This window comes from Thermobia domestica, chromosome 1 (genome assembly GCF_964235325.1).
Source record: "Thermobia domestica chromosome 1, izTheDome1.hap1.1, whole genome shotgun sequence".
In the NCBI taxonomy this organism is placed as follows: domain Eukaryota; kingdom Metazoa; phylum Arthropoda; class Insecta; order Zygentoma; family Lepismatidae; genus Thermobia; species Thermobia domestica.
Genome location: NC_137454.1, coordinates 84,410,474 through 84,435,302, shown reverse-complemented (window position 1 = coordinate 84,435,302; position 24,829 = coordinate 84,410,474). Strand labels below are relative to the sequence as shown.

Below are 24,829 nucleotides of genomic sequence, written 5' to 3'. Positions count from 1 at the left end.
GTTTAACTTTTCGCCAGTAAGGCTTTTTTTTTTTAAAAGAGTCTTCCTTCCTAGTCTAGTAGCTGGAGCGTGTGGCTTTTTACCACGAGATCCTAGGATAATATTCCCGCTAGGAGATCATGTAAGCAATGCGGTGGTTCCGGTTACACTTTAAAATGTAGGTTCCTCCGTACATAGCCTCGCTGTTGACAAAGGACGTTAATATAATCCAATCAATTAAATTTTCTTAACCAGCGAAATGAAACTAAATCGTTTCAAAACAATACGTTTATGGTAAAAATTATTAACGCGTAACAAATTCGCCAATTATCCACTTTGGCTTCATCAAATAGTATTTTTGTCTGTGTTTGGTATCTTCTATGTCTATAAGATAGTGTCTGATGAAGCCAAAGTGGATAGTTGGCGAAACTGTTGCACATTAATAATTTTTACAACAAACGTATTGTTTTGCTCAGCGAGTAATTTAAAATCAAATTTACATATACTAAATGCAAAGCTTGAACAATGAAAAATATTATAAATTGTCTCACATAGTTAATATTTGCTGAACGCTAGTACCCTTTGTATTCAATGAATATGATAACTTTCTTCCCATTATAAATGTTGGACGACTCTGTTATTCACAATTGTTATTACAAATACTAGCTTAAAAAGTAAAAAAAAAAAAAAAAAAAAAACTACTTTAAAATGTTGACGTACTAATAGCGTCTCTTAACAGCATTGTTTATTATTATTATTATTATTATTATTATTATTATTATTATTATTATTATTAGTAGTAGTAGTAGTAGTAGTAGTAGTAGTAGTAGTAGTAGTAGTAGTAGTAGTAGTAGTAGTAGTAGTAGTAGTAGTAGTAGTAGTAGGAGTAGGAGTAGTAGTAGTATTTGCTAAGTTTCCTTCACAGTCAAGTGGCTAACGAGCCCATACTTTCAGCGACATCTTTAATTATTTAATTAATTAAATGTCTTAGATATAGGAATTATCAACCGGAAAAATAAATTCTGAAAAATTGTATTGATATCGTTTTGTATATCCCATGCATTTTCCAAGGTTTGATAAATGAGTTGAAGAAGTTTGTATTGTGCGGTATAATACACCGTAGATCAATCTGTTAAGTGCACTTTATGTTACGTTTCTGATTTTTATAAGTAATAAATGCTTCAAACCTTTAAGATCACAACAAGAGTAGTTTACTAAAATATTATTAATATCTATTAAATTATCGTGGACCCGACCTGATCCTGAGAAATAAATCTAGCTAGTTACTGATAAATACTCAAATATTCAACAGTGAATATTTGAGACTCTTATGATGTTGAATCTGTGAAAGATTTTTTGTCCCTATAAAGCATACATTCCTTCCTTATTATATTTTCCCTAGATGATTCATATAAAACAAATTTTGCCTACTTTCAGATTCCATCCAACTGGACGTGTTTTAATCATACTGTTAGGCGCTGGTTCCCGGTTGCAAACATGACACTTCATCGGCAAGCTCTACTTTATGAAGCTTACGCACGAGGTACGTGTCCAGACAGCCATGTCCTAATGAAAAGAAGGAAGAAAATGCTACGGAAGAGCACGCTAAGGGTTTATATTATAAAATAAAATAGAATCTATAGTAGTAGCAATAGTACAGTAGTACCATTAGAATTAACAGTAATTAAGAGGACAAGAGTGAATACAGGCAGTATTATTACGTCCTTCGATTTAATATAGAACATAACCACTTTTCATTAAATATTTATAGTCTATGATTTTTTATTTCGAAAAGTAGCACAATACGTTGAAGAAGCTGTATCAATGCAAGCTTCATACGCGTATTAGACTTGTCATTTATTATGGATCAATCCAAATGAAAACGACCAATTTCCGGGTCAGAGGTTGCTGACAAAATTTATTTATTTTTGATTTTTTTTTACCTAAGATTGTACCACATTTAGGGAGTTAAAAACAGGTATTTATTTATTTTTTAGCTGCGCAGGTTTGTTTGTGGTGGACATTTTGTATAGGCGCCTAAACGTATTTTGCACGTTTCAGAGGATTCCGTTAAAAGCTGTAACTTTTTAGGTTTCAAATATAATGAATTCAAACCAAAACCATATGAAAGATAATGGAATGGACAGCACTCTGTGTTCTTTGCACATTGAGACACTTTAGAACGTCGAGAAAAGAAGCTCTGAACATTGAGGTTGGAAACCTAGAAATGGCCATTCTTTAATGTACATTTTGAAACGAAATAAGTGACACTCACCTTCAATTCTTTGTCTACATAGAGACTAAATAGTAAACAATGTCCCAAACTAGTTTCAGATCTGAGAACTTTATACTTGATTTTTTTTGGAAATTTTGTAAACATTGCGGATTTTCGAAAATCATGTGTTTTCACCATCAAATAACTCAGGGAGGACAGAAATGAAAAATCCCGAATTCACACAAAATAGACGAGAGTTGTGCAATAACAAGTGAATAAATTTGCATCACTGAGACTTGAGAAGTTTCTGAGTTATAAGTTGTTGCAATGATGTGAAATTCACGATTTTAAAAAACTGAACAGATGTGCATGTTTTGTGTTGATATAGTATCTCAGGCATACAATTGAACTATGTTTCATCAGAAGAACTGCAGTCAAACAGCAAGAAATTCGAGATTTGCTACTTGTAAAAGAATTATTAATACCAGATCATATCATAGATTTGTACCTCTGACGAAATCACAAATCAGACGTTATGAATACTCACAATCAGATGAATTTACTGATTGCAGTGTTTCAGTACTTCCAGAACATAGCATGTTGTCAATTGCACCTAAATATACCGTAGCCTGTATTTATTTCAGAAATGGTGGATTAGGGAATTGAAGACATCAGTCAGGAAAATAACGATCTTTTTTATCACTTTTTCCATCCCCATAGCCCAAGAACCTCTTTTAAATTATGTACGAATGACAAAGTGTGGGTGCCCATCACTAAAGTTCTCCGGAAACTTACACTCACAGAGTTCACAACTCCTACAGGTCGTATTTTCAATATCAATGCCAAACTCTACACAAATTAGTCAACTATTTACCTCACTGATGCCTTAACAATAGCGCTATAGACAGAAAAGAAATAAAAGACGACTTTCGTTTTTTGCACAAGATATAATTCATAAATTATGCACATTTTACCCATTTAACATTACTTTCGTGTTATTTTGACTTTTGCTACAAAGTTTATATTCACTCCAATGACGCTTCATGATATTAAGTTCCAGTGAAGAAAACCCTTATAAGTCAGAAACTACTCAAGTCTCAGTGATACAATTTTACTCACTTGTTACTGCACAACTCTCGTCTATTTTGTGCGAATTCGGGATTTTTCACTTCTGTCCTTCCTGAGATATTTGGTGGTGAAATTCGCAATGTTTACAAAATTTCTAAAAAAACAAGTATATAGTTCTCAGATCTGAAACTTGTTTAGGACGTTGTCTATTATCTAGTCTCTATGTAGACAAAGAATTGAAGGTGAGTCTCATTTATTTCGTTTCAAAATGTACATTCCAAAATTGCAATTTCTAATTTTCCAACCTCATGTTCAGAACTACTTTTCTCGACGTCCTGAAGCACGTCTCAATGTGCACAGAACATAGAATATTGTCCATTCCATTATCTTCCATATGGTTTGGTTTGAATTCATTACCTTTAAAACCTAAAAAGTTACAGCGTTTAACAGAACGCACTAAAAAGTTCAAAATGTGCTCAGGCGCCTATACAAAATGGCCGCTATGACAAAACCTGCACGGCTAAAAAAATAAATGAATACCGTTTTCAACTTCCTAAATGTGGTACAAACCTAGGTTTTAAAAAAATAATAATAATAAGCTAAATTTTGTCAGCAACCATCATTGGTCGATTTCATTTGGATTGCCCCTTATACTAGTATAGAAAACACCGTTATTAATATAATAAATTACAAGTTTAATAAGCTTATGAAGTTCCCATCGATACAGCTGGATTAATTAATACATTGTTTACTTGAATTATTATGCAACAATTCCCAAAAATACTCAAGATATACGAACGAAATTGTCAAAATTTTAAAATGACAATTAAGTAGATTTACTTTCCAAATAAATGAAAACAAGGTGACCATTTCTAAGTTATTTTTTCTAGTTGACTATAAAATCTTTCCTTGAAAATTCGTTCAATTATTTTTGGTTTCTAATAACTGCTTTGCTTATTAAAAAATAAAATATACTATATATATATATATATATATATATATATATATATATATATATATATACGAGTATTTGTATTTGTATATAATCCAAGTTCTTGAAAACATTGTTACATGTATTATGAATCTACATTTTTGCATTTTCTTTTTCAGAACGCTTTGTGCAAGAAATATTTAACTCGACGCCGTTGTACATTTTGAATATATGTGAAGTTTGTGGTTCTTACCAATGTCCGTATTGTCCGTTCTACAGTGCAGCCGTCCACTACGTTAGCAGTGTATTTGCCCTTGTTTTCAGTATTGTAATATCCTTCGCACTTCAACGATATTTAACTACGAGCTGACACGAACTGAGTTAAAATACAATTCTCCCATTCTGTACTTTTTTTGTGCTTATAGAAAACATAAAAGACAATTCCGTCCTGTTTGTCAATATCACATTTTTGTACGTGTTTTTGTATATGTATATGTAAAATAAAATATAAGATAGGTACATTGTTTCCTTAAGGAATATCCAGAGAATAGCGCTAACAAAGTGTGTTGTGAGTCTTTTGTTTGTCCTATGGCACTTTATCGCTTTAGCAACGAATGAATCTATTCCTATACTCCAAACGTTAAATTCACCTCTTTTATCTTCGGTATCTAAATAGAAACTCGAAAGAATACATTCTCGGGAAGACTGGATAGTCGCTTACGAGTGACTTATTGAAATATACAGAAAAGTACGCTGTTTGTTTCTCTTTTAATGTCTATTTTAATGAAATAAGATGATTGTTTTATTTAGGGTAAATAAGATAGATGATTAATGCAAGTGAATGGTTATGGATGAATTGGTGACATTGAGAATGTGAAAGCAAATGATCGAACTCTGTGAAAAGCTACAAATTCATAAATTCTCACCACCTGGATCTCTTCGCATAGAAGTGAACTGTCTATCAGTTAGTCACACTATCCCTTTTACTTCAATTGTCAGCAAGTGTGTAAACTATTGGCGTCTGTTCGCGTTGAAGTTATTTGACATGTGTCATCAAGTTTTGTTTCGAAACTCATTTATTTTTCGCAAGCTGGCTGTTTTTTTTTTTTTTTAATGTAATTAGCATACAAGATTTCACTGACTTATTACTTTACATCTACCGAGATTTTAATTTTTCTGTTTTTTTTATAATTTTCTACATATCTTTTACCTCTCTACTCAAAAACCTTTGTTTCTTTGTTCATGTAAAACAACTTTTCAAAACTAATCTAGTAACTCATTCTATTGTAATTAGGCGTTTGACAATATGATGTAAGATGGCACATGACCATTTGATTGTATTCTTTCACCCTCTCTTATCTAACGATGATCTATAGAGATCAAAAGCTCACATTGCTTGTGTTAGTGCTTTTTAAACTTGTTATTTGCATTGTCATATTGTCGTAGTTCAAAGCAGCAATGGCAATATAATACAATACAATACACACTTTAACGCGTATGTATGTATCTTATATTTTATTTTTCATTTTTGTACATGTATATAATATATTGTTTTTAGCAGTATACTTGTAACTGAAAACTGAACATATTTTTGTAAAAGCATTATTTTTACAATTTAAACGAAACGACTATTTCTATATTTCAATGTTCTTATATAGTCTAACTTACTCGATATTGCATACTCTTATTTGTAACCTTGACTCTCTTTATCGGTGAGTGAAAGGTGAAATGAAACGTCTTCGTATGAGAGAAAAAATAATGAAAATATACAAAACGCAAGATTTCATTAATATTTTGGCGCAATAGGCAAAGAAATTGAAAAATAATCTGGATCTAGTTGTACAATTGATATCTGCAATATAGTTTTAAATTTTATCATCATCGAGTGATTTCGATTTTCGTCAAAGATTCTTGTGTGTACAAAATTCTTTTCCTTCTAACGATTAGTTAATTTATTTTTGATTTTGTTCAAATATGCATATTTCGTATAACCTTCAAAACATTACACTAGGAAAAATCGCATTTTTTTTTAAACTCCCACCGCATTCCCCAAAACTCTAAATTTACATTTTTAAAACTGACTTGCAAGAACATTGAATGTAATTACCAGCAAAAGTGTCATATGTATGTATTCTTATAATTATTGTTATTTTTTCAACTCAATGGTTATGAGTGCTTTTAGCATTTTATATCAGCAGCAATCTCCAAAGATACCGATTGATTATATTTAGAAATAGGAAGATGGAGTACATTTTCAGCAGAGTACGCTTAAAAGTTTAAGAACTTCAGTTTCATGTTAAAAACAGGTCACATAACGGATGTCAAAATAATTCAAGGCTGCAGGTTCGATCCTTAGTGGAGGTACATGTAGTATGGATTATATGCTAATATGTAGAAAATGTCTAGCCACGAAGCTGAAAAAGAGTTGAGCCACAACTATATGGCAGTGGGTGTTGAACTGGACTATTGTAGCTTCCATTTTAATGTTTATATATATTATGTGATATATTAATTGGAAGAAAAAAGCTCGAAAGCAATACTGAAATATTTTTTGAACACACACTTAAAGATTATGAATGATATCAGTTTAAACTTCACACTTTTAAAAGGGTTAAGTTAAAAAGTACTATTTTTTCTTTTAAATTGATATGAAACATCATTTTTACAATCGAAATCAAGATGGCGGCCATGATAGTCATACACCCCGTAAGTAGTTTTTTTTTTAAAAAAAAAAAACATTATTATATAAAATACTTACTTGTCAACAAGCAGTCCTACTAACTAGATACGTTAATTCACCAATATTTAACTGCATTCTGCTGCAGGATGAAACTTAGAACAAGGCTCTGACGACTATTTTGATTGCTGGATCACTCAAGTAGACGAGAATTATTCTTACAAAACAAAATAAAAATTTTAAGAAAAGTATAAAGTAGATCTAAACCACGCTAGTTCTACATGAAATCACATTTGCACTTCTTGTGGTAGTTTAAAACTTCATGTCGAGGTAATTGGGTTTTACTGGTCTTTTTCTAAAATGCACTTCAAAACTAATTGCTCTAGAGCAACCATTAAAACTCAATCGTGTCGACACAGAATTTTAAAGGAAGTGCGAATATGGTTTCATGTAGAACTAACGGGATTTATATCTTCCTTATATTTTTAGAACACTTATTTTGTTTTGTAGGTAGGAGCTTTGTCTATCCGGAATGTGAAGTAATGAAGAAAGTCGTCTAAGCTCCACTCTAAATTTCACTCCATAAATAGATAGCAGAATTTATCCGAAATATCTGTGAATTAACATATCCAGGAGCACTTGTTGACAAGTATTTCTAGGGTCTTCTTTACTTATTCCAATTGAAATCAACTTGACAAACAATTTATGCGGCTTATGCCTTGATTAACTTTGTTGGAATCTTGGTGTGGATATTTCGAATTAGATTACGATTTTTTCAGAGCAGAAACTAATTTTTGAGAATATTTGAAACTTATTTGGTGTGTCATATAATTGATTTCTCAATGAAGATGTTGATGCGGGTTCAAAACAATCCCATCAAAACGGAAACCATGATGGTCACACCCCATATGCTGCAACCTTACATTTGAATTTTCTGTTCTGTTCAAATAAAATTGTCTTAGAACTTTCGTCCCACCCTGTGATATATGCATAAGTTCAATTATATGTGTTATCTTTAAAGTGTGAAATTCCGTTATTTTTATAGAATTAAGATAGTTAAAATGTACACAAATATGAACTGAACACAAACTGACTTTGTTCAATATATTCCAACCTATATTGGACGTGTTATCCGTATTCTGCGCTGAGCTGTAGGTCTCATGTCGTCTCCTTACTGGAAAAGAATATTAAAAATATCCTAATGTTGTACTTATCCTGATATAACCTAAGCTAAAGCATACAACAAATAGGATATCCAATTAATGCATTTTACAAGTTTAACTACTTTTTTGATAAAATAACTGAATTTCACTCTCCAGTGATAACATACATCATGAAATCTGATAACAAAGAGTTAATGGGATTAAATTTCCATATGCAATAATTCAATATAATAGCAAGACTAATTTGGAAGTGTATCTCCATCTGATATTCCTTTTAGAGCAACCAATGAGAATATAACTCGAAAGTTTTCTCATCATTCCGAATACTTTCACACTAAACACGTAACAACGTGAAACCAGAATTCCTCCCGCTTGCAAAAATTAACAATGATGTTATTACATCACATTGCCATGACTTTTGCTGGTGACTTTGCTTTAAGATATTGTCGATAACATAATTAAGTTGGTAGTTTTATATATTTTATTATTATTTTAATGTTAAACGGTATGACGAATGATTGCACCATTGATGTGCAGTTATTCTTCCTCAAAATCATCACAATATTTTATTTAATATATGTGCTGCAGATGTTGTGTCAAAATGTCAAGTATCATAATAGTTCATTGCATTTATTGTGTTATAAAATCAAGAATTAGTGATATATATGTGTAATAAAAAAATAGTTCATATGTTAAAAATAATTACCATTCTCCTATCTTTAAAAAACATTTTGTAGTATATTTAAAAACCTCAAGGGTCTGCATAGACAGAGAGGCCAAGCATGAAGAGAAAAATAAGAAAATATAAAAATCAAAAGTCTAAAATATAAAATTTTAATATACTTTCTGAAAGATGAAATTTATATGTATATCACCTTACATTTATGTCACATATTTATTAGCCTTTATAAAACATATTAGGTAAGTTTACACTATTATCTATATCAAGAGTAGAAGTGACCCTCTCATCTTCGCCCAGGCCGAACTACTATAGGTAGCAATTTGGACACACACTCGGTGACACCAATGTGAAATTTGGACAGAACGTTTGTTTTGTTACAGAGGTGAGAGATATGGAAGACTTTTTTTAAACATATAGTCTAAGGAGTGTAAAGACGGTTCAAATTTTCAGCCTAGAATTGCGTATCTCACAACTTCCTAAATTAAAATGAAACTTGGCATATAAACTCTTCACTAAAAATAGGAGAAAATGTGTTTCATCTCTTAAGGGGTAAATGAGGGAACTTTTATAATACTCAAATTTATTTCCCTTTCTTTACTCATGATGTGCCGAATGTGGGAATTCACTACGGGGAATTGGAGGTGTGAAATTCAGTACATAAACTCTTAAATTTAAAATAAGGGAATACAGCTTTTAGTGTTTTGGAAAATTCTGCTACTAAATGGGGAAATTTCTACTCAATACTTAAATTTCTCAATCTTTTTATTCAAAAAGTGCCGATATAAGGATTCACTTAAGTTAGGTGTAAAATTCGGCATATACATGCTTAATTAAAAAACAAGGGAATATACGTGTTTCAGCGCTTTCAATATTTGCTCCCATACGGGGAAAACTGGGGACCGTTTGTGTAATATTCAAATTTCCTTATCTTTATTCAGAAAGTGTCGAATATGTGGATTCTCATGGAGATGTTAATTCGTTATATGAATCCTTACTTAAAAATAACAGAATATGCGATTTATAGTTCTCAAAAATTCTGTTCCTGATGGGGAAATTTCTTTAATAGTAAAGTGTCCAATTTTTTATTCAGTAAAGGATTAAAGTAAAGATTTTCAGTATATATACATTCTTAGTTTAAAATAAGGAAATTTGTGTTTTAGCGTTTTCGAAAATTCCACTCCTTAGAGGGAAATGTTCATAATATTCAAATTTCTTTTTCTTGATTAAGAAAGTGCTCATTGTGGAGATTTATTTAATTCTAACTTAAATAACAAGATAGTGCTTAATGTTAAAATATAATAATGTAGACATGTACTCCATATATATATATATATATATATCTGGAGCCATATATGGAATTAGTTCAAGTGTTCCGCATGCAAGTGTTCATTGTGATATACATAATTAACATTAGTCTAAATGGTTATGTTTTAGAATTTTGAATAATGGTATAGGTCATAAAGATTTGGGGCATTATTTTGACCGATGGACTCTTATCCATAAGGGAAACATCACTTGACTTTCAAAATGGAAGTGTGAAATTAGGTATACAATCTCATTAAAAATAGCCGAACATAAGTTCCGAAAATTTCGCTCTGAAAAGGTAAAGGGAGGCAATTTCTTCAATATGCAAATTTCCAGTTTCATGTTTATCACACCTCATTCTTCTTGCGCGAAGAACGGGAACATTTCTCCTATTTCTTTAAACAACGCATAAAAGCTCACTAGCAATTGGCCTTGTTAATATATAATATACTTTAAGGGTACAGTAAAATTCAAGGGGACAGTTCCTTAGTGTTAGAGCTCTAAACTCTCTCAATATGAAAATTCAAAACACGATATTTCGATTCAGCATGTCTGCAATATTAAGGACCTTGTTCTCATTGCCCTATGAGGCACGGTTTAAAATATGAAATTTCATATTTTTCCTCTCTAGTTATGTTTTTTTAAGCTAAAGGAGATGATTAATGCAAATTAATGCTGATGGAGTAATTGGTGGAATGTAGACAGTGAAAAGGGAAAGGAGAACCTCAAAAAAGTTCAATGGATACAATGTATAAACTCATTGTGTATTGGGATACAACCGAAAACATTCCGCACCAGAGATGAACACTCTGCTACTAAACCACCATGATCCCTTGTAGTGTGTAGATGGGATTGTATATGATGATTGTTTGGCTTTGTGATTTCTTAGTAAAATACATTCATAAATAATAAACTCAGGACAAGACACTAACAGTTTCAAAACTATATATTTTCCAAGTATGTTTATATAGGTAAATATATAGGTCTGAAACTATTGTGATTGTATGGAAACAAAGGCACGTCTTTCTTAAACGCTCTTCCGTAAATTATAAATGGAAGCCTGTGATCTAAAATGTACGTAGAGAGCTTTTGGAAAGGAAAGCTAGTATCTAGAATATTTCGAACGTTTGTAAAACTATTTACCATTACTTCTTGTCAATATATTTTAAAACATAAAGCAAATGCAAAAAAATTGGGTTTATATATATATACATCAGCAAAATACAATTTTTGAATAATTTTTTAAGTCAGTCAAAAGTTTTATTAGTGAACAACAAATTTTAAAGCTTTTGTCTAAGTATTCCGGTCGAAGGCAAGTACTAAAATAGCTAGGCGAGAATAAGGTGATCAGATATTGTAGTTTCCTGAGAACAAGAATTTCCAATATCACTGTTGGTAATATAATTATTGTTAGTTAATTTTGTATTACGTCTAATTGTCTTAAATACTTCTATAGTAACCTAAATTTTCAGGCATTATTACAATAGAAGGTTAGAGAGCCAACTTTTGCGTGGTAAATAAAGACTACTCCTATTTTCGTTATTTCTGATATTAATAATTAAACAAAATAAAATTAGCTCTTAACGTGTACTGATAACACGCGCATAATTTTTAACGAAACGTTTCAAATAATCATTTTATAAATTTTCATGTATGTAAACTGAATTGTGTTATTCAATTATATTTATAATGCAAGAAGTTTGTATTCTTTCAGTGAATTTCATATTATATATATATATATATATATATATATATATATATATATATATATATATATATCCAGTAAATAAAATATTGTATTCTTTGTAGGTACATAAAACATACAGGGCACTCAAAAGAATTTAAAAAATAACTGACACAACGATAAAACTGAGTGTAACATATAAAGTTGTTGTGTACCACAAAACTGAAATCAAATATGTGATCTTGTACAATCAGCGACAAAAGTTATTTCCATTTGGTAAAATTTATTTTGGGAATAACGATGGTATGGCTGGTATTTTTGGGAATTTAACGGTGGTGGTAACGTACAGTTATTACATTCTTTTTAATTTACTGAAAATTGTACTCAAATTGTCCTTCCATTCTGAAGTTATTTACGAAACTAATTTCATCAAATGGGAAGAACTTTTGTCACCGAGTGTACATTCATTGGAATACAATTGTGTCACTATCTTTATATGTAACTAATAGAGACTTGTAATTCTTATTTTTTATTTATTTATTTTTTAAACACATTTCTATAATTTTATACTTCTTAAAAAATTAAATCCAGCGACTGCTTGAGTTCCTGGACCACTGTACCACTAATGCCACAGTGAAATATATTTGATAACTTTTAATTTATTCAATATCAAATTTGATATAATAATTTAAGAATCTTGTATTCTTATTTATTTATGATGATATAAAAATCCTGTCTGTTATATGCGTGCATTTTTGTGATAATATATTCTCATCATCTGACATGGCATCTGCAGGTATTATCTTTGTAATCACTATTAATATGTTGGATATCTTGTATTATTATAGATATCTTGTGTTATTAATCCTTATGTATATAGTGGTAAGTTTTGTTTGTTAATTTGTTTTTATACGAAATAATAAATATGTATTAAAAGATAAATTTGTAAATAAAGAAGTGTTTGTTTTTAGTATTCGTTCTTGAGATTATTGTAAACATTTCTGAATTATTTACATAAACCTCTACACTCACCAATGTCTACAAATCTTAAGGAAAATAAATAAGGTGCATTTAAATCATTTGTGTACTCTGGTGAAATATATACAGGGTGACTAATAATTCGATGCATTCCTTGCAAGGGGATATTATACAAGTAATTTGGAACAATTTCACCTATATGAACCGTGGTCGCAAATCAAGTTTCTGAATAATCTGCACATGTGCGATTTCTTTGAAATTTGCCGGCTAACGAGAGATGCGCGAGAAAGTTTTACCCTGAATAACTTCCACATATTGTAGGGCAATGAAATGCTACATGTGTAATTCTGCATACCTATGTAGGTAATGTGGTAATGTACAGTTTGAAACTCTGCACCGTTGCTGTGTTATAGGTCCGAACGTAAAGTAAGGTGTAGTGGCCCAAAATCCATTACTGCACCTCAGAAAGCAGGGTGGCAACATAGCAAAAGTGCTTGAACTTAGGAAATGACTGAATGGATGGGAAGAGGTGAAATGAAGATGGTGTGTGGTAAAGAGAAAACGCGAACTACGACGGATTTCATACCCAGGATCGTGCATCTGTCTGGTCAACATTCGAGCAGTGAACGGGTGCGTTATTTTCCAGAAGACGGACACCTTTTGCCACCATGATACACTCTGGGATTCCACAGAATCCCGCAACATTCTGGCATAGTATATCCTGGTAATTGTGGTACGCTTTGCCCGGAAAGCAAGTAGTAATAGTCCATGCTAATCCGTAATAAACGAGATTATTACTTTATATTCGATCGCTATTTATTTATTTATGCAAGGGAATGACTAAAGGAAAGGTTCGGATCTCCAACTCCAGGGTCACATCAGTCGTTTAGGTGGGTCTAGGATTTGGGAAGGAATGGTCCTGGCCTTCTAGTAGATACCATCTCGGTCTTTGCCTGGTGGGAGTGAAGAAAACCAGGGTAAACCTAGTCAAACCAATGACCGCCTGCCGACGTACTGTGTACCACCAAAGGAAGCCCATGTTCAACTCTGAGCGACCAAAGCGATGATCAAGTTTATTTGAAATCAGCATGGGGTATTACTACTTCCTTTCCAGTCAAAGCGTACCACAATTACCAGGATATACTTTGTCTCACTGCTGCATGCGTTGCGGGATTCTGTGAAATCCCCGAGTGTGGCATGCTGACAAAAGGTGTCCGCCTGCTGAAAAACAACGCATTCGTTCACTGCTCGAATGTTGGCCAGACAGGAAAACGACCCTGGATATGAAATTCGTCATACTTCGCGTTTTCTCTTGACCGCACATCATCTTCATTCCATCTCTTCGCAACCATTCAGCCATTTCCTATGAGAAAGTACTTCTGTGATGTTGCCACTTGCTTTCTGAGGTGGAGTAATGAATTTTGGACCACTACATCTTACTCCAAGTTCGGACCTATAACACAGCAACGGTGCAGAGTTACGAATTGTATTGTGGCGGACATAAGTCTTTGACCAGGTAATGACGACTGCTTTGAAACAAATGCAGTGTATGAGAATTAAGTCTGTCATATCTGTAGTTCCGTGTGGAGAAGAAACAAACTTGTGAACCAAAGGTTTAAGAACAACTCAAGTTATTAATATAAACTTTGCCGAAGATTATTCACTTATATCATCATAAAAGAAATACGAAAAACGTTTTGAATCGAAGAAATATAACATACAACTTTGCAAGCAGAGGAAAAGAAACCTAACGTAACCAGAGTAAAGACGAATCGTTTACCGCGTAGTGATCGCGGTCCAGTGATCAAGGCGCTTGACCAGTAATCTGGCGGTTCTTGGTTCGAATCCACTTCGGGCATATTTTTTTACTTTAGGAATTTTGATGGCGATTGATCGGCGATGACATACGTTTTATTATATTCAGATATTTGAATACTTGGATGTTTCAATACTTGAACTATCATATCTTCAGGAATAATAATAAACTAATAATAATTATTATTATCTCGTAAAAGATTAAAAGATTAATTATCGTTCAGGTCATACCACTACAGGCAGAAACGTTACATTTGGAAATATTATTTTGGTTTTGTTTAATGTTGCCCACGAGAAGAGAAATTTCTCATCTCGTTTCTAAATAAAAAAAAAAAATGAGAATTAACATTTTACATAACCATTACTTAAAAACAAATTTTCTTAGGGCTCTTGTGAGTTCAGTAGCCGTACTTTCTACATGAAATTTGCCTGGAAACATTCCATTTGACATTTAGGTAGCTGTAGGGACGTATGCACAGGGTATGTCCTGATGATCCTCACACTGCTCTCCAATTCCGACAATTTTGTAACTTTTGCCTAATGCTAGGGGCGATTTTACATATTTTAATACAATCTGTTCTCATACGGAATTTATCTTCTATATTATTATTATTATTAAATATTTGGCACCTCAATATTATGTCCTATTAAAATGCAAATAAGCATACTGAAGTTAAGAAAAATGAAAATAATTTTTTAGACCCTCTATAAGGATGAATTGCCTTATAAGAGATACTTTGGAAGGAAATGAAGGGGAAAAAGGTGTCAGCTCCGAACAACACGACAATCGAACCTTCGGATGCCTTAACAGAAACTAAGTAGAATTTGTCTTCATCACGATACATAGTAACTCCTTTATTTTGCGTAAAAACTTTGGATTATGTATGCGTTATATTGATATTTTAACAAAATATGCATATAAATATAAAAAAAAATAGTTCCTGTTTACAAATTTTGGTTGAACAGATATACGGAACGTGTTGGAAATGGCACACGAAAATATTAAAATATTATTTCTAGTAAGAGCAGAAGAACTTAGAAACAATTCCACAATGAAACAATAAAGTTTCTGACACTTTTATGACTCATACTTTATGTATTCATGAATTGTTTGCTAATCACTCTAAGTTTTCAGAGAGTACGAATCGAGATTGTAGACTATGACGTTCATGTTGTCAGTATTTCCCCTGTGAAGGAAGTCGTTTCAACTCTAACTTGTAAGAACGAGAGAAATTGACTATTTTTCATGTTAATATACGTCAGAAATATCAACATTGTAAATGATAAATTTTTTCTTAATTTCCTCACAGAGAATCGATCCATGGACCCCTAAGTTACGAAACGAATGCTCAAGCTACTACCCTAAGACTGCTGTGTTAAGTAAGAGTCAAGAAACACTCGTCTATGTAGCAAATTGCACAATCCAATTCCAATATTCAAATATATTATTAACGATGAAATACTGATTTCGGTCATGATAAAATACTAGTCCAGAGAATTCAAATATAAATTAAAAAAAGACTTACAAACAAGCAAGAACATGAAGGAGGAAGTGGTCTTAAGAGTAATTCGAATCCTTAACCTGGAGCCTCAGACCACTTTTTTTTCTGATTCACCGAAAGTATCTCCGTAACTTATCTCTATTATATTCGGTTATTCTCGTTTTACAGTTATTTACAGTAACCTTGAACGACAGGGACACGAACACAGATACATCGAGGACATTTAATATTTCAAAGGCTCTTCCACCGGGAATCGAAACTGAGACCCGCCTACTAAACTAACTGATGAGTGGGGTACCTGGTTCGTTCTCAAGGCAAGTAAGCTTGAGACGGACAACATCGTGCTCGTGGGTTTTCTCAGAACACTCCCACTTTCTCATTCCACCAATTCGTACATCATAATTCACTTGGTTTAATCATAGTCTTCCTCAAGCTAACAGACATAATCGTGGGACATTAAACGTAAAGATTACATTTTCTAGCTGTTAACCCAAACCAATCCGAACAAAAAAAAAGTTATATTTTATTTTGCTCATTAACGTGTTTTCACAAAAAATATAGAGAAAAAAACATGTAGAATCTTAATTCCATTTAAAAGTGAAACAGCAGAGTCATAATACCTTAACCTAAAACGAAACCATTACACATCGTTTGGAACTTTTCCAAAATATATACGGATATTCTGAAAAGTGGCAATATACTGTCTGTTTTCGAACAAAATTGAACCAAATTACGGTTCGTTCTTTGAAATAAACGGACATATTCTGTTTCAAGCTTAAACCGAACCCAAACCAGTTAACCGAGTCGTGTCAATGAAAACTTCACCCACGACCCACTGACCCACCACCCACCATGAACACTGACCCACCAAAACACATCATTAACTTACACATGATCCACGGCCTCTTCTCTACCGACTAAAGAGTTTACACTTATAATAAAACCAGGTTGTGAAATTCTAACTAGTCGGAGTTTGAATTTCTACGGTCAATCGCTCAAGCACCGCTCTGTTACAATAACGATGGATCTGACCTTTACGATATAAAATGGTAAAGTGTTTGTCATGGGTAAAATTCGATGAATTTCAATTATCATGGTCTAATTATTTCTTTGTTGAATTATCGATTATTTTCAGTGGAAAACTAACTAACTAACTCTATGGCCTATGGAACCCGGAGGTTCAGTGCCGCGTTCACAAAAGCTCTCCACTGACTTCTATCCTTAGCCAATTGGATCCAGTTTCTACTTTGTATTCCTATCTCTGCGAGATCCATCTTAATATTATCCTCCCATCTGCGCCTAGGTCTTCCTAATGGTCGTTTTCCTATGGGTCTACCAGTCAAGACTTTGAAAGCGTTTCTACTTTCTTCCATTCTAGCTACATGACCTGCCCACCTAAGCCTCCTAGACTTGACGACCCTAACAATGTTGGGTAAACCGTATAAACTATGTAGTTCCTCGTTATGAAGCTTCCGCCATTCCCCATTCTCGTTCCTCTTGGGTCCGAATATTCTTCTCAGGATCCTGTTCTCAAATACTTTCAGTCTATGTTCTTCCCTCAGAGTAAGCGACCATGTTTCGCAACCATACAGAACAACAGGCATGATTATCGTTTTATATATTTTAAGCTTCAAATTCCTCGACAGAATTCGCGACGACAAGAGATTTTGAACCGAATAGTAACACGAATTCCCTGCTTTTAGTCGACATTTAATTTCTTCGTGAATATAATTTTCGTCTGTTAATATTGATCCTAAATATTTGAAAGTATCCACTTTATCAAAAGTATTATTTAATATTTTAACGCCTCCACAATTTGCCGTATTACGGTCCCGACGCACTTCCATGTATTTAGTTTTCTCTGCATTTACTTCTAAACCCATGTCCCTGCAAGCGTTTAATAATATCTCTGCATTTATTTCTACTGTTCTCCTATCATCCCCTATTAAATTTACATCATCAGCATATGCCATAACCTGGTGAATGCCGTTCAACTCTAGGCCCTGGTTGCTATCTTTGATTTTCCTTATGGCGTATTCCAGCACAAAGTTAAATAATAATGGCGACAACGCATCTCCTTGTTTCAGGCCATTTTCGACGTGGAAGCTCGTGGACAAAAATTTTCCTACCCGGACTTTACTTTGGGATTCACTTAAACATATCTTAATTAATCTAATTAGCTTTCTCGGTATTCCAAGCTCTGTAAGAACGTTGTATAATGTTTCTCTCCTAACCGAGTCGTAAGCCTTTCTAAAATCAATAAATAGTTGATGTACCGGGGTATTGTATTCCCACTTCTTTTCGAGTATTTGGCGAATGGTAAATATTTGGTCGATAGTTGATCGATTTCGTCTAAATCCGCACTGATAATCTCCAATAATTTCATCTGCGTATGGGGTCAATCTTGCTAACAGAATATTTGAAAGGATTTTATAGGATGTTGACAGAAGAGAAATGCCTCGATAATTATTACAGTCAGTTTTGTCGCCTTTCTTGTGAATTGGAACAATGATTGACTCTTTCCACTCTTGTGGCAATTCTTCCTTGTTCCAGATAAGGAGAATGAGTTTGTGTATCTTGTTCCACAATTTTTCGCCTCCAGCTAAAATTAACTCAGCCGGAATTTCATCTACACCCGGAGATTTGTGTTTCTTTAATTTCTTTATAGCGGCTTCCACTTCTATTCGATTGGGTTCTGGAATATACGGTTCTGCGGTGTGTATCTCCTTTTCTCCACGCACATTAGTTTTTGGCTGCGTGTTCAGCAAATCGTCAAAGAAATCTTTCCATCTATTTAAGAGGCTATCCGTATCAGTGAGAACTGTTCCGTCAGATTTCTTTAATATATAAGCACGAGGTTGATAGCCTTTCTTAAATTCGCTGATCCCCTTATACATGTCCCGAATATTTTTATTTTTACTATTATCTTCAAGTTCCTTAATTTTAGCTTTCAAAAAATCCCGTTTCTTTGTTCTAAAAGTTTTGGAAGTTTCCCGCCTGATATCTGCGAAATTTTGTGTAGTTATTTCATTCGGATTCTGTAGCCACCGTAATTTTGCCTGTTTTCTCTTCTCTACTAGTTTAATGCATTCTTGGTCGTACCATGGTTTGTTCCTACGTATTTCCGTGTGTCCCAATTTTTCTACTGCTGAACTTTTAATGCTATCTCTAATTTCAATCCAAGTATCCTCAACACTAGTGCACTCCGAGTCTTCTAAAACCGAGAATCTATTCGAAACTTGAATCTGGTATTCCTCTCTTACCTGGCTCTCTTCTAATTTCTTTAAATTAAATCTCTCCGTTTTCGGACCCTGAGTGTTACCTTTATTCAACGATAATCTCTCCCGTATTATCGCTGCTACCAGGTAGTGATCAGTGTCACAATCAGCCCCTCTAAACGACCGGACGTCAATTATGCTAGATTGTCTTCTTCTATCTACTAAAACGTGATCAATTTGATTATGTGTTTTTCCGTCTGGTGATGTCCAAGTGTATTTATGAACGTCGCGATGTGGGAATTTTGTACTCTTCACGATTAGGTTTTGGGATGTTGCAAAGTTCACGAGTCTAACACCGTTGTCATTACTTTTCTTATGCAAACTTTCGTTCCCTATAATCGGTTTGAAAATATCCTCTCGTGCTACCTTCGCATTGAAATCCCCTAATAGAATCTTCATATGGTATCGCGGGAGTTGGTCAAATATCCGTTCCACTTCTTCGTAAAAACTATCTTTTATATCGTCACCCTTATCTTCAGTTGGAGCATGTACATTTAAAACAATAATATCACACCACCGTCCCTTAAGAGTAATAAAAGAAAGTCTGTCAGTAACAAATTCAACCCGTTTAATTGCTGGTAATATTCGTTTGTGAACGAAAAACCCTGTTCCTAACTGGTGATTTTTATTTCCTTCCCCGTAAAAGAACGTGAAATTTCCGGAATTCTCAGATCCATTTCCTTCCCACCTAACTTCCTGAACTCCTACTAAGTCCATCCTGTATTTCTCTAACTCACTCGTTACAGATTTTAACGCGCCTGCCCTATAAAGACTTCTAATATTCCATGTTCCAAATCTCATGTCCATTTTCTTTTGCTGATGTCGTGCCAAGTTATCCGTCCTTGTCCGAGGCTTTTGTGAATGTTTCTGAACAAGTACCTTTTTTTACAGGATGAGGGTGTTAGCCTTACCCAAACCCCCAAGCTGGAGGACCACTCCTAGTCGTCTGTCCGCGACTGCTTATTCAGTATATTCGCAGCTAACCTCTATATCTAGAGGCCTTCTCCTCGATCCGCAACCTGAGGACGCACCATGCCGTGGTGACAGGAACCCACGTTACACGGTTTCAGTGGAAAAACGGATGAAATTTTTAAAGTCCCAAATCAAGGTAAGTAGACCAACGTACAGAAGCTTAAATTACAAATTTTATGTCTATTTTTCTTACAACTTTATGGGTTGATTGCCCTGTGCTCCATATAATAAACAAGCTTCAGAAATTATTATAGTAGAAAGCGCATGGTAAGCACATATGATACGAAGCACTGTATTGTTTGTTTCCCGACTACGAGTAATATCGATCGTTTTCGATTATTTTTACAAACTAACCCATTATCAATTTACCATATATAGAAAGTGCCCCATAAAGGGTTAGTTTAAAAAAGAGAAGTTTAAAAAATGCTAGAAGACGTTCTGTTCATTTCCAATAAATAGTTAATATACTGAATTTCAGCTCCGTAAGTTGAACGGCTTTTGAGATACTCAATTTTCTTCGCAAAAACTCGTATCCCCACTACCATTAGGAAATTATTATAATGAAAGCAATAAGGTAACATCCCAGTTTGGATTAAGGCCTAACTATATACCAAACTCCATTTCATTTGACTGCCATTTGGCCGTGATAATTAGGCACACACAGTTACATTCGATTTTCTAGGTAATAATTTATATATTACAGTGACTCAAAAATTTATTTTTTCCAGTCGTTAGCTCCTCTAAAAAGTCTCAGGCTGTGTGTCTCGAAAGCCAAGTAGTAGTATAAGTTCTATTGCTCTTATTACAATTACAAATATCAATATCCAAAAATGCCTCACGTTCTTTCTTCCCTTAGAGCTACTTATCTTAGGTATGTAAACAGAAACACATGAAAAAGGGAAATGGAGGCCTTGAAAGTAAAAACAAATTCAACAGGGTTCAGAAGCATATTTTTAAATCGCGCTCGACACTATTCACAGGAGCTAAATACGCGGTTCTGGTTAGTTGCAGTTATCGGTTTCTCGCCACGTGCCATAAATATAGCAGAAATCAAATGGCTGTTACTGGTAGTCTTGGTGGCCGAGCATACTGCGCAATGAGCTACTAATTATAATTGCTTTTGGTGTGGGTTCAAACCTGGGCCAGGGAATTTTTTAATAAAAAAATACTCAAAAAAGTAATTTACTTTCCGTACGTGTGCAGTTTTGCTGTACGATTCCACTGTATAAGTAGTAGTAGTAGTAGTAGTAGTATATATTTATAATATACATAATCTTCACATCTCTTCGGGCTCGATTCCTTAGCCATCGATATCATGATCGACTGCAGAAAGTCTTTTGGACATCTTCCTGTTTCATATATTTCATTGCAGAGTCGGAACAATTCTTTCTTGCCCTTATCTCCCATATTCTTAATGAATTCGATTGATAGATCATCATCTCGGTTGCTTTTCCATTCTTAATCTTATATATAGCTTTTTCAAACTCATCCTGAAGAATACTAAACCCTTTATCATCCTCGCCTACTTCATTTTCTATTATAACATCTAAGCCACATAGTCTATTCCTACAATTATGTAAGTCCTCAACATACCCTTTCCATCTTCTTGAGACTTCACTTCTCTCGCTGATTACCTTCCCATTCTTATTTTTCTAGCCATCGTAATACCCTCTTGCCTCCTCCTACTCCCATAGATTTGAACTCCTTGTACATTTCCTCATTTTCCCAATTCTTTCTAATTTTTCTATGTTCTCGTATTTTCTTTTGTAATCTTCCCTTGCTCTGTTAGTTTCCCTTCGTAACTCGTTGTTTAACTTCCTAAGAAATCTTCACTGAGAACTTCCATTCTTCTCAGGGGTGCTTTCGTAAAGCATCTATTACAAACTCATCAGATCACATCGGATCAATCATTATGGTATAAAAATGTTAAACAATAACATTTCTTTTAATAATAAAAAATATATACCTCAATATAGTCAGCCTGCACTTTTAAAAACCTGAACTTCCACAGAATCAGTCTGAGAGTATAATCACTGCTAATCTTCTACTTGTGAATAACTTAATGTATTTTGCTACTTGTAATATTGAGGTTTTTGAACTTATTTTTATTGCTACAAGAGAAATTTTTGTTTGATACTTCTATACGACTACGATTGATCCAATGTAGTATGATGAGTTTTGAGAAAATGTCGGTGAGGAAGATAGTAATGTCCATAGAAAATTTCGGAATTATTAAATGATACGTACACCAAGGTTATATATATTTTCAGCCGTTTCTGGCCCAAATACGCACTGCTCCTCGTTAAACAGGATATCTGCCACATATTGCCGTATAGCAGTACGCTCTAAATATGGTGAATTATCCACTAAGGGTGTACAATTTTCCGCCACACATGATTCAGCAGACTGACTTAGCAACCGTGGTAATTTTGTTAAACTTTGGCAGTCCCAGCGATAGACCATGTTTGTTTGTGTCGTATTCTGTAAGAATTTGGATGCAAATTGATGTTAAGCGGTGCAGTTTTGCAATGTCAGACTCTTGCCGCAGTACTTTGATCTGAAAGTTCTTATGGAATTGTTTAATGAAATTTCTCGTTCTCATGTTTTATGCGTAGTGTATTACACAGAATTTTCGATTTTTCACAACAGTAATCTCTTTTCTTGTTGCAATTGTCGTCTGTCTGACTCGCTTCTTTCTGTTTTTCATTCTAATAAGAATACATGCCCTACGCAATAACTTGGAGAGTTGTTTGATAACTTCATATACCAGCAGACATATTTCGAAGTGTATTCATTGTAGAATAACAGAACAACAAGTATTTTCAAAGAATATAATGTAACTGCACAACAGTAGAATTATTGCTTTGAAATTTTTGCATTATACCATGGACGAAACCACAAAACCTTCCTGAGGGATTTCTCGGTACTGGGAATCTGTCATAATATAACGAATGAGAAAATCAACTAGAATAATTTGTATCACTTGTTTTCTATAGAAAAGTAAAACGGAACATTAACACAAAATCATACTCATACTTTCATGAAAATCAATTATTATGAACCCTGTGAAGACTATAAAATACATATTTCCTCTGCTGCTATTTGATGGATCAAGATGAAAGTTTCAGCTTAAGTTGAACATAAAATAGGACACATAAATACGTTTTATTATTCACGTAGTTTGCAGTGTTGCCACATAGTAACTGTACATTGACACAAAGTCATACTCGTACTTCCTTGAAAATCCATTATCATGAACCCTGTGAAGACTATAAAATAACATATTTCCTCTGCTATTTGATGGATCAAGACGAAATTTTTAATTAAAGTTGAACATAGAACAGCTAAATAAATTTTATTATTCACCTAGTTTGCAGTGTTGCCACGTAATAACTAAAAGAATCGCGAGAAGGGACTTTTTTAGGGAAATTTTCTTAAATATCCCTCAATTATTTTTTCTTGTACGCAGAAATGTCTCGTTCGTTACGTAAACTGAAGGCCTACTCTCTTCCAAATCGATCGAGGTATAACTTGTTTCAGTGTTGCACTGACGGTCGGAATATTGACACAAAGTCATACTCGTACTTTTATGAAAATCTATTATTATGAACTCTGTGAAAACTATGAAAAAACAAATTTCCTCTGCTGCTGTTTGATGGATCAAGATGAAATTTTGAGTTTAAGTTGAACATGAACTGGGACACATAAATACATTTTATTATTCACCTAGTTTGCAGTGTTGCCACGTAATAAGTAAAAGAATTGCGAGAAGGGACTTTTTAAGGGAAATTTTCTTAAATATCCATCAATTAGTTTTCCTTTGTACGCAAAAATGTTCCGTTCATTACGTAAACTGAAAGCCTACAGTCTTACAAATCGATCGAGGTATAACGGTTTGATCTACGGTCATTTAAAGAGATCCCATCGATGTCTGTAAATATACACGGGTGCTAAAGGGTTAAGGGCCCCAGGACCCAGGTGTTGCACTTATATGTTGACCAACAACTATTTTTTGATTCTAAGGACCCTAAGGAACATTTCGAATATAGCGGCAAAAGTTCCCGGGGGGGGGGAGTTATTACCCCCTTCGCCTAAAATCCTTTCTTTTCTAAGTTTGCAATCTGATGACATTAGCCTTGCACAGTATATTAGTCATATTTTTATTATGAACTCAATCTGTAAAACAATGATGTACTGCACCACCACCATTTTCTTGAAAGTAAACTATATACTATTTCTCTGTACGTGCGAATTCAATGGTATACACCTTGTAAGTTATCTATAGTTATCTTTAGTTCAGTAATTGTCTACAGTGTGACGTCAAAGTTGAATGCCATTCCTTAATTTGAAAACTGTGTGCGAAGAATAGTCGTAGAGGGATACCGGTAATAGAGGTGGGGTACATCAAATAGGGTTTGGTGCATCATGGCGGTCATCTTGGATTTTGATACGAAGGTTCATATGGGAAAGTGGAAACGTGGCACACTGTTTAAGATGAGCTTTTCTTATACCTCACCCTTTATTTCTTGTTTATTTTAATTCAAGACGAAATATAAAGGGATTTAAAAAATGAAACTATA

The 24,829-nt window shown here is 33.7% G+C and overlaps 1 protein-coding gene across 1 annotated transcript in view; it reads left to right on the top strand.

Annotated features, from left to right (window-relative positions):
• The window catches only part of LOC145686754 (CD109 antigen-like), a 257,687-nt gene extending 252,343 nt beyond the window's left edge, over positions 1–5,344 (top strand). The window contains exons 27-28 of the mRNA XM_081760392.1: positions 1,417–1,522; positions 4,373–5,344. Of these exons, the coding sequence (XP_081616518.1) occupies positions 1,417–1,522; positions 4,373–4,563 (297 nt within the window). The 3' untranslated portion in view covers positions 4,564–5,344. The remainder of the gene's footprint in view (positions 1–1,416; positions 1,523–4,372) is intronic.
• Positions 5,345–24,829: the final 19,485 nt, after the last annotated feature.